At 49.9% G+C, this 17,381-nt stretch overlaps 1 protein-coding gene across 4 annotated transcripts in view; it reads right to left on the bottom strand.

Moving 5' to 3' along the window:
• The window catches only part of RPF2 (ribosome production factor 2 homolog), a 103,243-nt gene that overhangs the window by 37,427 nt on the left and 48,435 nt on the right, over window positions 1-17,381 (bottom strand). For all 4 annotated transcript variants that reach the window (XM_029595258.1, XM_029595257.1, XM_029595259.1 and 1 more), the window contains exons 5-7: window positions 14,542-14,623; window positions 14,236-14,312; window positions 13,975-14,074 (exon numbers count right to left, since the gene is read on the bottom strand). In XM_029595258.1, the coding sequence (XP_029451118.1) occupies window positions 13,975-14,074; window positions 14,236-14,312; window positions 14,542-14,623 (259 nt within the window). The remainder of the gene's footprint in view (window positions 1-13,974; window positions 14,075-14,235; window positions 14,313-14,541; window positions 14,624-17,381) is intronic.

The raw sequence follows: 17,381 nt of genomic DNA on the forward strand, positions 1-17,381 counted from the left end.
GCTCAAATCACCAAAAACAGTGGGTGACCCAAAAAAAGGAGATGAGAAAGTCACATTTCATAGTGATGGGATGGCTACATCAAGCTGCCAACCAGAGGAGAAAGGTTAGTCACCATGAAACGACAGCATAGCTTTGCTATATTCTGAGCTATAAAGACAGATGTACTAAAAGGGCTTTCCCAGTTACAGGCTGATATTCAGCTGCTATCCAGTTGCGCAAGTTAACCGGATAAAACGTATCCAGCTTGGCGTCAGAAAAGCACCAGAATATGAAACGTTTTCATTCCACCTGGGATACCTACCTCCAGTGGCGCAAATTATTTGATTCCCATTGATTTGTAGTGGTTAATGTTAGGGTATGGACATTGCGTTGTAGAAATAACTGATAATGGTTAAGTATTTCAACGCTAGTCGGATGAGAGGGGAAGAGAGTCGCACACAGTGTCAAATCGAGGACTCGAACACAGTTCTGGATAAAGCTCGGTTCTTTAATCTTAACACCTGTTATAAAGCATGGTTGTAATGTATACGGGGGGAGGGGGAAGAGTATCATCGGGAGGGATCAATGTTAAACTGGGGATATTGCTGTATATACGTATACTCATTATGTATATTCGATGTATGGATATCACCAATAAAACTGTTTGTTAAAAAAAAAAAATGTATCCAGCTAACTTGGCCAAAATTTTCAGCGGTGCTGCATTGCCACTGAATATAATCTGCTATATTACAGCAAGTCAGACAGTTTTATCCAGCTAATTTTAGGAGAGCCAAATAGCCGGATAAGTGTAGAACTGCTAACTAAGCTGGATAAAGCTGAATATCGGCATTTACCTGGCGCCGTCCCACAGTGCACCCCATCCTGCTCCTCATTTAGCTGGCTAACGTTTTGGCTGCAAGCTTGTGTGAGTAAAGAGGCGCGACGGCTTAATTGCCTGGATCAGGCAGGAACAACAAGGACTCTGTGCCCCGAACATCAACACAAAGTAGATTACAGTAATGCAGCGAGTAGCTTGTGCATGTAAGGTAAACTGGTATCAGGTACAGCAGAGAGGACGCAGCAGAAACACAGTCAAACAACTGGGAGCAGCTGCTTGATTGATTTCTTACTTCTACAAAGATCCTACAGTTTTTTTAGCGCTATACCTTTTATATATGGTGCTTTACCGGTGGGTATACCATTCATCTCCTCCACTATATTTTTTGCTGTTTAATAAAAAGCCAATATTACAAAGAGAGAGAGAGAGAGAGAAAGAGCATTTACAGGTAGAAAACCTATTTCATCACACTAATCTTTGTGTTTTTCCTGCAAACTTTTCTTGCTCTTGCTTTTAAGCCCCCTGTGTCACTTTTCAGCAGCTCTTGCTCTCCCCTCTGTGCCCTGCCGTGGTCGAGCCTCCCTCCCGAGTAGAACTCACATAGCAATACTGAGGGAAATCTTAAGCACATAAGAAGTGCCATGCTGGCTCAGACCAAGGTCCATTAAGCCCAGTATCCTGTCTCAGACAGCGACCAACCCAGGTTACAAGTATCCAGCAGATCCCAAGTTTGTTGTTCAGTCTCACAGATAAGCAATGGCTTTACCAAGTCTACCTAGCTAACTGTTTAGACCTTTCTTCAAGGAACTAGTCCAAACCTTTTTTTAAACTTACCTACGCTTGTCGCCTTGATCACACTCTCTGGCAACAGATTCTACAGTCTGATAGTGTGCCAAGTCAAAAATAGCTTTCTACAATTTGTTTTAAATCTACAGATTGCTCCTTTCATGACGTGTTCCCTTGTTTTAGTATTATATGAAAGGTAAATAACCATCCTTTATTTACCCCATACCACGCATGATTTCATAAACGTCTATCCTGTCCCCTCTCTTTTCCAAGCTGAACCCGAGCCTGTGAACCCTCTCATCATAAAGGGAATGGAACAGTTCCCTTAACTTTGTTGCCCTTCTACGTATCTTTTCTAGCTCTGTTATATGTCTAATTTGGTTGGGGAGACCAGAACTGCACACAGCATTCAATATGCGGTCTAAAACCATGGCTCGATACAGAGGCAAAAGGATATTTTCCGTTGTATTCTCTATTCCTTTTCAGATCATACTAAACAGAGGATTTCAATGTACTGTCTACGGGGTCTCCTTTTCCTGGGTGGTGATATCCAGTACAGATCCCAGCATCGTGTACCTGTAGCTGAGATTATTTTCCCCTATGTACATCACCTTGCATTTCTCCACATTAAATTTTAACTGCCATTCAGTTACCCGGTCTCTTAAGGTCCTTCTACAGCTGTTTTAACAACTTTAAATAATTTCAAGTCACCTCACTCACTATTCCCTTTTCCAGATAATTTATGAATATGTTAAACAGCACAAGCAACAGTACTGATCCCTGTGGTACTCCACGAATGACCCTTCTCCATTTGCAAAGCTGACCATTAGTCCTAGCCTCTATTTCCTGTCTTTTAACCAGTTCCCAAGGACATTGCCTCCTATCCCATGACTTTTCTTCAGAAGTTTCACATTGAGGACTTTGTCAAATACCTTCTAAAATTAGAATACTAGGGATTATTGGGAAAGGAATGGAGAATAAAACAGAATATCATAATGCCTCAGGTATCACTCCATGGCGTGTCCTCATCTCAAGTATTTTGTGCAGTTCTGGTCACCACATGTCAAGAAAGATATAGCAGAATTAGAAAAGGTATAGAGAAGGGTGAACCAAAATGATAAAGGGGATGGCACGATTCCCCTATGAGGAAAGGCTGAAGAAATTAGGACTCTTCAGCTTGGAAAAGAGACGGCTGACACGGGATATGATGGGGTGGGGAGCTGCTCTTCAGCGATTCACAATCCTGTTTAGAAATGATAGAGCAGTGGGGGCGTAACCAAGATGGCTGCCTGAAGTGTTGCTGCTCCCGAGCGTTCTGTGTCCTATTTCTGAATTTTCCTTGTTTTCTACAATATGCTGTATAAAAGAAAAGGAAGGGTAAGGGTTTTTCCCATCCGAACCTACCCCACCTTCAGACCAATGACTGATTTGGAAGTATGCATTTTCTACAGCAGAATTGAGGGCATTAACCCCTGCTGGCGGAGCAGAAAAAGGAGTTCTCCTCTCGCTGGGGGAAATCTCTCTAAGCCCTCCTGACCCACGACAACTGTTAATAGCATCCCCCTCAGGGGGCACCGAGGCTACTGGAGGTAATCCTAATGATGTTCTCCAGTCAGATGGAGTCAGCGATGCCGGTCCTGAGGCTGTGAAGACATCGACCTCGGATCAGCTGCGGAAGGTCTCCGGAGAGAGAGAGGAAGAGAGCAGAGACGTGCTGCTGGAGGCAGCAGAAGGAAATTATTCTATGGCTGGTGTTAACAGGGTGATTCAAGGCACAGTTGGGATTAAAAAATCCAACAGTTGTTACGCTGGACTCCCTTTGGGACCTTATGGCAGGATTTGCCACTAATCTTCAGGAACAATCACAAAAATTGCATGGGGTTTCCTCAAAATTAGATTTGATTTGATAGCCCATGACCATCAACAAATTTGGCAGGAACAAGGGACTGTATTTCAAAGATTGGAAGAGGAGGTTAAAAGTATAAAAGATATCACAGCAGTATTCTCCAGAGAATGGGTGGCTACCGTGAGGAAAAAAGAAAATTATTTCTTACCTGCTAATTTTCGTTCCTGTAGTACCATGGATCAGTCCAAACAGTGGTTATGTCCCCCTTCCAGCAGGTGGAGTCAGAGCAAAACCCGAAGGCTGGCTTCTTATAAGCTGGAGCGCCCTCTCTGTCCCTTCAGTATTAAGAATATCAAAGCATCGGGAAAGGTCCCGGAATCGGTGCCATCGTCGATGGAACTGATATCGGCACCGGTTGTGCCGGCATCGGTGACGATGTCGAAGTAGACGTCACCGGCATCGGCGGTGTCGCCGGTATTGGTGCAGGAACTGGTAAGTGTTCCTTGATGGCCTGTAAGACTGCTTCTTTTATGTAAGATGTAAAGTCTTGTGGCATCGATATGGGAAGTGACCCCGATGGAGATGTCGATGATTCCAACTGCGGTGTCACCGCTGACGTAGAAGGCCTATCAGGCATCGAAGTGGTAGTAAATTTAGCCCGCTTCTCAGACGGTTCCCCCCGGATGGATCCAGACGGTGACGCTGAGGCATGCCGGTGCTTATGCCTAGGCCTTACCTCCGCTGCCGAGCGAATCGACGATGTTGATGGAGTAGGGGAGGATCTATCACCGGAACCGTCGGATCGGCGTTTTTTAATATCATCTTTTTTGAAGCTCCTACCGGTGAGGACTTCGATGAAGTGGCTGGAGATGGAATCAGCTGTAAGTTGAAGAGCTGTTGAATCTTCTCCTAACGGAGTTTTCGGCCCTTTGGTGTCATTTCTTGACATTTCTCACAAGAGGAAATGTCATGTTTTTCACCCAAACATCTAACGCACTCTAAGTGCGGATCTGTAACCGACATTGTGCAGTTACAAGTCAGGCATTTCTTAAATCCCGACGCCATTCTGTCACCGACAGCCGTCGATGACTGAAAAAATTAATAGCGTTTTTGTAAAAAGTAACGCTAAATAATTCACCAGCTGGTGAACTGAGAAGAAATGAGACCCCTTAAGGGAGAAATGAGAGAAATAGAACTAATTCGTAGTTAGGTCTGAGGTAAACTCAGAGGGCTCCGATATCAGTGCTGCTGTCCAGCAGCATGGAAAAACGAAGACTGAAGTGAGACCCCTGTGGCAGAGAATATCATGGCATGCTGGGCCTGCTCAGTAGCCTCAGGCTGCCAGTCAAAAGTTTCTAGAAACTTTTACAGAAGTTTTCCCCGCACTAGGGCTCCGTTACTGATGTCACCCATATGTGAGGACTAGCATCCTGCTTGTCCTGGGATAAATTCCAGCACTAAATTAGGATTCCACAAGGGAACCGGCAACCGCACAGAAGGCCAAAACTGCTTCATTCCCTCCAGAAAACAAGCCACGTCTGGATGAGCCGACAGGGAGACCCTCAGTCACCTGTAACAGGAGAGAGCAGCTACCTGCACCTTCAAGGAGTTAAGGGCCAAACCTTTATTCAAGCCATCCTGCAGAAATTAAAAAATAAGTGGGATTTTGACTGCCCAAGGGGAGACACCGTGTTCCTCGGACCAGGACTCAAATACTCTCCAGACCCACACATACGCTAAGAAAGTGGAGAACTTCCAAGCGCGAAGTAAGGTGATAATTACTACCACAGAATATCCCTGCTTCTTCAGGTGAGCCCTCTCAAAGACCAGACCATAAGACAGAATCAAGCTGGATCCTTGTGATGGACTGGTCCCTGCTATAACAGGTCCCTTTGCATTGGGAGGTGCAGGGGGTTCTCTATCAGGAGCCTCTGCATATCCACATACCTCAGACATCTGGGCCAATCTGGAGCAACTAGCAGGATTAGACCCATGTGGTGCTCAATTCTGCAAAACACCCTGCCAAACAGGGGCCATTGAGGGAAGGTGTATAGCAACTTGTCTTCTGGCCAGATCTGAACGAGAGCGTAGACTCCCAGGGACCATGGATCTCTTCTGCGACTGAAGAATTGAGGAACCTTTGCATTGTGGGATGCGGCCAGCAGGCCAATTGACAGGAGGCCCCAATGAAACGCTTTGGCCGACAATTCCCACTCTCCTAGATCCAGACTCTCCCTCCCCTAGAAAGTCTGCTCTGACGAAGTCTTTTCTTATGATGTGGGAGGCTGAGATCATCTGTAGATGTACTTCCGCCCATTCCATAAGGTTCCCTCCCTGGCGATTGATGTAGGCCACCATCGTTGCGTTATCTGACATCATGCGGACCGCCTGGTCCTGGAGTCTGTGGCTGAAATATAAACACGCCAATCTGACTGCCCAGGCTTCCAGATGATCGATGTTCCAGAGAGCCTCTTCTTCTGTCCAAAGTGCCTGGGCCATCAGCTCCTGACAGTGGGCTCCCCAGCCCAAGAGACTCACATCTGTCGTGAGAACCAGCCAGTTCAGGGAGGACAGGGACACACCCCTGCTCAGATGAGCTTCCTGTAACCACCACTGGAGGTGACAGCAGACTCCCCCTCAGTAAGTGCAGACAAGCCGAATAGTCTTGAGACTGTGGGTTCCAATGTGATAGCAACGAGCGTTGAAGAGGATGCAAGTGTGCCCTCACCCACAGCACTACTTCCAGGGCTGTCACTATCAAACCGATAGCTCCACACCATCGGGCATACTGTGTTCACCAACCTACACATCTGATACATCAACTTCCGTATCCGGGTGGATGGAAGAAAGACCTTGCCCCGCCTGGTGTCAAACCGGTCTCCCAGATACTCCAAGGACTGGAAAGGCTTGAGGCTGCTCTTGGAAAGGTTCACTACCCAACCAAGTTCCTGAAACAAGGAGATTACTTTGTTGGTCACCAGGATGCTCTCTTCCACAGACATGGCCCGGATCAGTCAATCGTCCAGACGTTACTCTTAGCACACGCGCAGAGCTGACACACTGCGCGTACTAACGTCCTATGGAGGGCAATTATGGCACGTACATATGGTAAACGCACACAAGATGTTGCTGCCAAGGCCTACCATGCGGTGTGCCAATCAAGTCTACAGCGGGGCCTACTAAACCCGTTCGGAAGCCCAATTCCCCTTACCTTCAACAGAAGCAGGAACGATGTCGGTATGGCACGCCGAGCACGGAGACCGAGGGGAGACTTACTGAAACTCCCTCTAATTGTCTCTGAACTGGCAGGTAAATCTTCCTTTTTTTTTTTTTTAAACTTACCTGGGCTCAGCGCTTACTGGCTGAGTACAGAGACTGTCTCCAGCTTTGGGGGGGGGGGGGGGGAGGGCTTTGGCTGTCACCACCGCGCTCGGCTTCTTGCACCTGCTGTCTTTCAGCTGCCTAATCAGCGAAGTCCACGCTGGGAACCCGCTACCAGTCCAAGGCACAGCTCTGAGGGATCTCGGAAATCGCCTCAGGAATTCTCAACTGGGGGAGGGACCTTTAGGTGACACCTCAGGAAAGTAGGGTTCAATTTTCATCAATTTAGAATGTAAATTTCTCCTTCCAAAAAGAACAGCAATCCCCATATGGAGAGGTATGTCCACCTGCTGGGGACAGAGAATACTGGAGAGCTGAGGTCACTGCAGGGATATATTACAGTGACATCAGCTTTGTAACCTCTCTCCATCTGGCTGCACACTAGGAAAATATATAAGGTGGAGGAGAGGCAGGACAGGGTTGATATGATTCAGTCATCAGTTAATATTGATTACTTTCTTCCATGATGGTATTATTTCTGCCAGCTAAGGATCCTGGAAGGCATTTTACTATTGTGAGACCCTCAAACGAAGTCTTGCTAAAAGCATGTTGACTCTTCCCCATTAAGCCATATCTTTTTATGTGGTTAGTAATTTTGTTTTAACAATAACTTCACCATATGTATAGTTTCCTGGATCACCCCTTGAGCCCTTTATAAAAAGCAGTGCTACACTGGCTACCCTCCAGTTTTCAGGTACTGTGGCTAGTAACAAGTCTGAAATTTCAAGTTTGAGATCTTTCAGAACCCTGGTGATTTTTACTATTCAGTTTCTTAATTTGATCTATTACATCTTCCAATTTCACAGAGATTTGCATTGACTGCTCAAAATCACTACCACCAAAGAGCATAATGGATATGTCCCCAACATCCTACTCTGAGAGAAAATAATGCAAAGGCAGAGAATGTGTTAGTCTACTAAAAACAAAACCAGGTGAACCGCCAAAAATAAGGAAACGTAAGGGAGTGACCTTCCTTGCTGTGCCAGGGCGGATCCTGGCATAGGCTTAACATGCATAGGAGGTGCCAGAATTGAGGGGAGGGTTAAATCATGCACCTACGCCATAAAAGGGCAGGAGAGGAGGACCCTGACAATGATTTTGGATTCAAACCGAACAGCAGGTAATAGTGAAAAAGTTCTAGAAATAAAAATATTTATTGCCCAAAAGTTCTAGAAATAAAAATATTTATTGCCCTTGTATTCCGCTAAATCAGGTACAAGAAAATTATTACTTACCTGCTAATTTTCGTTCCTGTAGTACCATGGATCAGTCCAGACCGTGGGTTATGTCCCCAATCCAGCAGATGGAGTCAGCCAAAACTTTGAGGGGGCGTCACCATAAGTAGAACTACCCCCTCTGCAGGAGTTCAGTATCGAGTATATCAAAGCCCGAGTAGAACAACCCGAACCCCCTCATGGAATCAAGTTTATATAAAGAAATTGGCAACAAAACCAGCCATGTAACTGTAATAACAGACTAACCGTGGGCGTCCTACAACGGGTAGGAGGCCACACAGACAACACGTCAACTCGTGAGGCGCTGATGCTGGGACAACAGTGAAAAATTGACAAGTGGTGAAGTACAGATACCCTTACCGATATCCCGAGCAAGATGAAGCAGGAGTGGAAAAGACCCAAAGCGGTGGGCGTCTGGACTGATCCATGGTACTACAGGAACGAAAATTAGCAGGTAAGTAATAATTTTCTTTTCCCTGTACGTACCTGGATCAGTCCAGACCGTGGGATGTACCCAAGCTTCCCTAAACCGGGTGGGGTCCTGCGAGGCCTGCTCGGAGAACCTGTTCACCAAAGTGTCCCGTGACAGAAGAGGCGAGGTGTAGGCGGTAATGCCGCGCGAACGTGTGCAACGACTTCCAGGTAGCCGCTCGACAGATCTCCTGGGATGAGACCGAGCGCGCCTCCGCCCAGGAGGCCGCTTGCGACCTTGTGGAATGCGCTACAATGCCAGGCGGAGGCGTCCGCCCCGCCCCGACATAGGAAGCGGCAATACCCGCCTTCAGCCATCTCGCAATGGTTGTCTTGGAGGCTTGGGAGCCTTTCTTCGGACCGGACCAAAGGACAAATAGATGGTCGGAAGTCCGGAACTCGTTGGTAACCCCCAGGTATATACGCAGTGTGCGTTGAACATCCAGGAGTCGGAGAGACTTCGGCTCGGAGGCGGAGAAGGACGGCAACTCCACCGTCTGGTTCACATGAAAAGCCGAGACCACCTTCGGTAGGAAGGAAGGGACGGTGCGGATCGAGACTCCAGAGTCGGAGAACCGGAGGTAGGGTTCTCTGCACGATAGCGCTTGTAACTCTGAGATACGCCGAGCGGAGCAGATTGCCACCAGAAATACCGCCTTGAAGGTGAGATCCTTAAGCGTCGCGGAGCGCAAGGGCTCGAACGGAGGCCCCGACAGGGCTCGCAGCACCAGGTTGAGACTCCAGGAGGGACAGGGATCCCGTAGCGGAGGCCGGAGGTGCTTGACGCCCTTGAGGAACCGAGCAATGTCCGTGTGCTGCAGGAGAGAACCCCCATCACGCAACAACGAACCAAGAGCGGCAACTTGGACTCTCACCGAGTTGTAGGCTAATCCCTTGTCCACCCCGTCTTGCAGGAACTGAAGGATCTGAGGGACCGAAGCCGTTGTGGGACTAGTTTCCTGGTTGGCACACCACCGCTCGAACACCTTCCAGACGCGAACGTAGGCCACCGACGTGGACGTCTTGCGCGCCCGCAGCAGCGTCGATATTACCGCCTCCGGGTACCCCCTGCGCCGGAGGCGTCGCCTCTCAAAAGCCATGCCGCAAGACAGAAGAGTTCTGCCTGCTCGAAAAATACCGGGCCCTGGTGTAGTAGGAAGGGGAGATGCCCCAGCCTGATCGGGCCGTCGACCACCAGCTGCAGCAGGTCCGCGAACCAGGGTCGCCTGGGCCATTCCGGGGCGACGAAGATCACCGTCCCCGAATGTCCTTCTATTCTGCGGAGCATCCGGCCGACTAGAGGCCACGGTGGAAAAGCGTAGAGCCGCAGATGTGTCGGCCATGGGAGTGCCAGGGCGTCCACCCCCTCGGCACCGTGTTCTCTTCGCCGGCTGAAGAAGCGGGGAGCTTTGGCGTTTAGAGCGGATGCCATCAGGTCTAGGTGGGGAGCCCCCCACCGATGTACGAGGAGCTGCGTCGCCTCGTCGGACAGAGACCACTCCCCGGGATCCAGCCGTTGACGACTGAGGAAGTCCGCTTGCACATTGTCCACCCCGGCGATGTGTGACGCTGCCAGCCGGACGAGATGACGCTCTGCCCATTGCATGAGCAGCGCTGCTTCCAGCGCGACTTGTGGACTGCGCGTGCCTCCTTGGCGATTGATGTAGGCCACGGTGGTCGCATTGTCCGATAGCACTCTGACCTCGCGGTTTCGGAGGAGCGGGAGAAAATGCCGCAGGGCGAGCCGGACCGCCCTGGTCTCCAGACGGTTGATGGACCACGTCGCCTCCACCGCCGACCACGTTCCTTGCGTGGCGCTGCGATCGCAGACAGCGCCCCAGCCCGCTAGACTGGCATCGGTGGTGACCACCACCCAATCCGGTAGGCCGAGGGACACGCCTCGGGCTAGATTCGCCGGATCCAACCACCAGGCCAGACTGTCCCTGGCCTTCTGAGGAAGTGGCAGAATCATCTGGTAGTCCTGCGAAACCGGTTTCCAACGGGAAAGGAGCGCCCACTGCAAGGGCCGGAAATGGGCAAACGCCCAGGGGACCATATCTATGGTGGATCCCATCACCCCCAGGAGTTGCAGGTAATCCCATGAGTTGGGTTCCGGTAACACAGAGAAACGTCGTATGTGCTCCCGCAAAGAGAGCGCCTTGTCCTGTCGCAAGAAGACTTTGCCCAGCCGGGTGTCGAAGGTTGCCCCCAAGAAATCCAAGCGCTGTGAGGGTACGAGGGAGCTCTTGGAGAAGTTCACCACCCATCCCAGGGAATGCAGGAACTGTAGCACCCTGGACACGGCCGCCTGGCCAAGGGTGAACGATTTCGCGCGAATGAGCCAATCGTCCAGATAGGGATGAACCAGGATCCCCTCCCTCCGGAGGGCCGCAGCCACGACTACCATAATCTTGGTGAAGGTGCGTGGGGCCGTCGCCAGTCCGAACGGGAGAGCTATGAACTGGAAGTGCTGGTCCAGTATCTTGAATCGCAGAAGACGGTGCTGATCCGGCCGAATGGGGATGTGTAAGTAAGCCTCCGTGAGGTCCAAGGAGGCAAGGAACTCCCCCCGATGTACCGCTGCGATCACCGACCGCAGCGTTTCCATGCGAAAACGGAGCACTCGGAGGGACTTGTTGACCTCCTTGAGGTCCAGAATGGGCCGAAACGATCCGTCCTTCTTTGGCACCACGAAGTAGATTGAATAGTGGCCCAAGCCCACCTCTCCGAAGGGCACGGGCGCAATAGCGCCTATCTCCAGAAGCCTGTTCAGCGTGGACTGCACCGCCTGCCGCTTGAGGGCCGAGCCACAAGGGGAAAATACGAAACGACTCTTCGGTGGCCTGACAAATTCCAAAGCGTAACCCAACTTTACGGTGTCTAAGACCCACTGGTCTGAGGTAATCCGCGCCCACTCCCTGTAGAAAAACTTCAGACGTCCCCCGATCCTGGGGACGGTGGAGTGGGCGACTCTGGCATCATTGTGAAGACTTGGAGGAGGGGTTACCTGTCCCGAGAGCGGGGCGCGCAGGTCTGCGGCCGCGAAAGGAGCGCGACCAGGGCTGTGACCGGGAAGCAGGCGGCCTGGAGCCCCCCGGCCTGAAGTTCCTGTAACGTCGCTGCGCTCTGGCTCTAGTCCGGGATGAAGCAAACGCCCGGGAAGGGCGATATCTATCTTCCGGGAGGCGGTGCACCGCATTTTCCCCCAGCGACTTGATGAGCTGGTCCAGATCCTCTCCAAAGAGGAACTTACCCTTGAATGGTAGGGAGCCCAGACTCGACTTGGAAGACGTATCTGCCGCCCAATTGCGAAGCCACAGCAGCCGCCTGGCCGCCACCACCGAGACCATAGTCCTCGCCTGGACGCGGAACAGGTCATACGAGGCATCCGCCCCGTACGCCACTGCAGCTTCTAACCTGTCCGCCTGGGCGGCCTCCGCCGCTGGCAGATCCTGGGAGGTGAGAAGTTGTTGAACCCACAGGAGGCTTGCCCGCTGGGCGAGGGAACTGCACATCGCTGCTCTCATACCCAGCGCGGAGACCTCGAAGACTCTTTTCAGGAAGATCTCCAATTTGCGATCTTGCGTATCCCGCAAGGCCGTGCCCCCTGTCACCGGGATTGTCGTCCTCTTCGTGACCGCCGAGACTGCAGAGTCAACTCTCGGAACCTTGATGAGATCCAGGAAATCTTGAGGCAGCGGGTACAGCCGTTCCATGGCACGACTCACTTTCAGAGTCGCTTCGGGGGTATCCCATTCCCTCGTGAGGAGCTGCAGGAACGAGTCGTGAATGGGGAAAGCCCTCGCCCTCGGGCGCAGGGCCGCCAGGACCGGATCTCCTTTCTTTGAGGATGTGACCACCGCCGGCGCTACTGGAGCAGGCGGGTCAGGTGGCGGATCCAGGTCCAGCTCCTGAATGATGCGCGGGATGAGCTCGTCCAGCTCTTCCCTCTGGAAAAGGCGCAGCGTACGCGGATCGTCCCCCTCCGTCGTGGCGTCCCCTTGCCCCAGATCGATGAAGTCCGGGTCAGGGTCCACTGGGTCCGGCGTCGATCCCCCTGTCGTTGGCGAAACCCGAGCACGTGCGGGTAGGCGAGGGGCCCCCGCTCCCGCCGCAACGGGGGGGGCCGGAGCCGCAGGCGAGGTTCGGCATATCTTGGCAGGGGGGGGGTCCACCGGCGTATTCAGACCCTGCAGGTATGCCGTGTGCATAAGTAGTACGAACTCCGGGGAAAACCCGGGTCGCGCCGCGGAGGCTCTGGAGGGGGGCACGTCCGCGCTCTCCTGCCCCTGCGGGCCCTGCTCCGGCAGCAAGGGCGGGGGCGAGTCTGGCTCCGACTCCCTGTCATTCGCTCTCTCCTGAGGTGCCTCGGGGCGCCGAGCGCTCAAGATGGCCCCCGTTCCCGCCAGGCCTGTGGGAGGGGTCCGCCCCCGGCGTCCGGGCAGAGGCGCGAGAAAGGAGAAATCTGCCACAGGCTGTGAGGTGCCTTCCCCCCCGGGAAGACACCGGGCACAGATGCCCTCCCTGGAGATGCGGGACCCCGGTTCGCCGCAGGCCGCGCAGCGCGTCGGCCGCGGCATCGCAGTGCCGAAAAAGTACCGCGAAAAACGAAAAACGATAAACGAAAAACGAAAGAAAAACGAAAGTGCTCAAAATGAATAAAATAATGAGCCTCGGGGTCCCGCGAGCCGAAACGCCGCCGCCGCGGGGGGGCCCGATGGCCTGCACTGCCCGCCGAAGTGAGGAATCCGAAGGCGCGGGGGGGCCCTCCTGGCCGCACTACCCGCCAAAAAGAAAAACCTGCCTGCCTGCCTTGCCGAGCCGCCCACGAGGCGCTCAAGATGGCCGCTGACAGTGTGGCAAGCGCGCAGAGGCCGGTGCTATCGGTCTCCGCGAGGTACCAGGGGTGTTTGGGGAGCTGAAAGGAAAAGAAACAGAGACTTACCCCAACAGTAGTGCATAGAACACAAGGGAGACGCAAACAGAGGGTAAGCCACGCCTCCCCAAAGTTGAACCCCTCAATAAATTAATTTGCTCAATCGGAGCTTTCCTTTTTTTTTTTTTTTTTTTTTTTATAACAAACTTGCTTCAAACTTGATTCCACAGAAAAAAGGCAATAGCCCAAGAAAAGGCAGCCAAAGACAAAGTGAAAAGCTTATGCTGAATTGGGAGCACTCCAAATTCCCTACTCGCATCTGCTGGAGTCAGAAGATACTGAACTCCTGCAGAGGGGGTAGTTCTACTTATGGTGACGCCCCCTCAAAGTTTTGGCTGACTCCATCTGCTGGATTGGGGACATAACCCACGGTCTGGACTGATCCAGGTACGTACAGGGAATTGAATGATTATTGCAGATTTCAGAGAAACATCCATAAATGCATCAAAAAAATACAAAATGCACCCAGGAGTATTGTTCCCTGCTCTGCACAGTGCTTACCAATGAGAAGACTCTTCAGCCTCCTGTAGTCCTCGTTGAGCTCGAAAGCATCGCCAGCAAATATCAGCATGGGCTTGGTTCCCTCAGGACACTTACTGTTCTGCAAGAGATCAATCAGGACCCTGTATGATGGCTCCCTGATGAGACCCAAACGCAAAGGAGTAAGGCAGGGTATTGTGCATAATGGTTCCCTGATAAGAGCACGATGGGAAGGATTAAGGAGAAAGTTCAGGGGAAGAGATAAAAAAAAAAAAAGTGTACCTTAATATCATTGAGAGATATGAAGTTCTCAACACCGAGCTCTATCATGTCTAGAACATGATAGTCAAACATCCGACCTGGGAAACAAAGCCAGATATTTCTCAGTACTTGTTCAAAACCACTCAGACCCTTCTATTCTGGGGCCCAAAAGGTTCATATCGCATTTAGCTCATAGAGTCAAAAGGATACTATGTAAGCACAACTAGATACAGCCTTTGACTTTAAAAGGTGAAGGGAGAGCATTCTGGAATGAGAAAGGGATTTTCAACCAGAACGTTAAGAAAAGTGCTTTCAGACACTGCTTACCTAGGACCAGATTGTTGGGCCGTTTCTTATTATGAGAACCAAACATGAACAGGGAACAGTCTGACTTCTTGGAGAAGAACTCCTACAACCATAAACAGACCACTGTTAAACAATTTGCCTTAGGCACACAGCACATCCCCTATCACAATCAAGAATACAGCCACCGATACATGTTCTATCTTACGAATAAAGCCAGTGTACTCCTACACACCCTGCCTTACACACCATCACTTAATGCCATAAACACATAAGACTTGCCATACTGGGTCAGACCAAGGGTCCATCAAGCCCAGCATCCTGTTTCCAACAGTGGCCAAGCAAGGTCACAAGTACCTGGCAGGATCTCAAGGGGTAGAGAGATTCCAAGCTGCTTATCCCATGAATAAGCAGTGCATTTCTGCTACTCCACCTTAATAATGGCTAATGGACTTTTCCTCCAGGAACTTGTCCAAACCTTTTTTAAATACAGCTATACTAATAGCTTTCACCACACCCTCTGGCAACAAATTCCAGGGCTTAACTGTACATTGAGTAAAAAAATATTTTCTCTTATTAGTTTTAAATGTATTACCTAGTAACTTCATTGTGTTCCCCCTGGTGGTGTACTTTTTGAAAGAATAAATAACTGATTGACATTTACTCTGTTCCATTCCACTCATTTTACAGACCTCATATTTCCCCCTCAGCCGTCTCTTCTCTAAGCTGAAGAGTCCTAACCTCTTAAGCCTTTCTTCATAGGGGAGCTGTTCCATCTCCTTTATCATTTTGGTCGCCCTTCTCTGTACCTTTTCTAATTCTGCTATATCTTTCTTAAGATGTGGTGACCAGAACTGAACACAATACTCAAGAAAAGGTCACCCCATAGAGTGATAGAGAGGCATTATTATATTCTCTGTTTTATTCTCCATGCCTTTCCTAATAATCCCTAGCACTCTAGTTGCTTTCTTTGCTGCTGTTGCACACTGAGCAGATTTCAACATATTTTCAACAATGACACCTGGATTCTTTTCCTGAGTGGTGACTCCTAATGTGGAACATTGCATTTTGTAGCTATAATTTGGGTTACATTTCCCTATGTGCATCACTTTGCACTTGGCAAATGAAATTTAATGTGGACAACTGCATATCCAGTCTCCCAGTTTTGCAAAGTCCTCTTGCACTTTCTCACAATCCTTTTGTGATTTAACAACTGAATAATTTTGTGTCATCGGCAAAATTTGATCACCTTGCTCATGGTTTCCATTTCCAGATCATTTATAAATATATTAAAAAGCAGTGGTCCCAGAACGGATTCCTATAATGATCTAAGGGACATCTATTAGTAGAAAAAAAACAGATCTCTATGCGCTCTCTTTTGGCTGTATACTTCTTTGGCACCAATGTTGCCTCTACGTCTTGCTTTCCCAATACTGACTTTTCAATGCCATGCATTGATGCCAAAATGCTATTCTTGTTCCATGCTGGCGGTGCCAATGTAGCACCAATACAGACTGTTTCTGCACTGTTGCCTTTTTGATCCAGTTGACAGTGCCATTCTTTGGTTATCTTTGGCGCCAATAACTTAATGGCGTTATAAGTTATATGCCCCAAAGGCATTTTGGCACTATCTAGTGACCGTGCTGAATATTGAGGATATTTCAATACTTTTAACCCCTTCTGATTTATTTCGTTTATGGTGCTCATGTATTAATTCCCTAAAAGAAGAAATACTCATCACTGGATTTCTTCTGATCAGTTGATTTCAATAATGGAGAAATTACTTACCTGATAATTTCGTTTTCCCTAGTGTAGACAAATGGACTCAGGGCCGATGGGTTATGCTCCCCTGCCAGCAGATGGAGACGGAGTCAGATTTCAAAGCTGACATCACCCTAGATACACCCCTGCAGTGACCTTAGCCCTGCAGAATTCTCTTCAATAGCCACTGTGGACTTACTATTGAAAAAACTTGATTTAAAATATGATTAAAAACAGATAACCATAACTGTACTCAACCAAACACTGAACCTAAGTAAGAATATAGATGCTCTGATCTAGGGACTGGATGACGGCTTACCCGTAATTTCCTGGAATTGATATCCACTCCATGGGCGAATCCTTGGCACCGTTCTTAGGCAGCCATGGGCGGGACGCTGAGTCCATCTGTCTACACTAAGGAAAATGAAATTATCAGGTAAGTCATTTCTCCATTTCCTAGCGTGTAGCTAGATGGACTCAGGATCAATGGGATGTTCAAAAGCTATTCCCGATCGGGGCGGGAGGCTGCCCATGGTCCGGTTAACACCGCCCTTGCAAAGGCTGAATCTTCTCTGGTCTGTATGTCCAGGCACTAGAACCTGAAGAAGGTGTGCAAGGAGGACCACGTCACTGCTCGGCAGATATCGATGGCAGACAGCAGTCTAGCTTCCGCCCATGAGACAGACTGAGCACTAGTGGAATGAGCTTTAACCTGAGGAGGTAATGGCTTTTCTGCCTCCAAGTAGGCTCCCGTGACCACCTCCTTAACCCAGTGAGCTATGGTAGCCCGCGAAGCTGGTTCACCCGCCTCCTTCCAACTTGAAGGACACGCAGGCAGATCGTCTTTCGGACCAGTTCTGAAACTTCCAGATACCGTACCAAAAGTCTACTGACATTCAAATGACGGAGGCGGTATTCTTCCACATCCTTGGGCAAAAAGGATGGAATGGCACAAAGCTGCAACGCTCCTGGAGTTATCCAGAGGAACGATTCCAGACACGACAATGCCTGTAATTCAGGGATGCGACATGCCAAGCATATAGCCACCAGAACACAGTTTTCAAGGTTAATAAACACAAGGAAAGACTGTGCAGCGGCTAAAA

Source organism: Rhinatrema bivittatum, chromosome 3 (assembly GCF_901001135.1).
Source record: "Rhinatrema bivittatum chromosome 3, aRhiBiv1.1, whole genome shotgun sequence".
Classification (NCBI taxonomy): Eukaryota; Metazoa; Chordata; class Amphibia; order Gymnophiona; family Rhinatrematidae; genus Rhinatrema; species Rhinatrema bivittatum.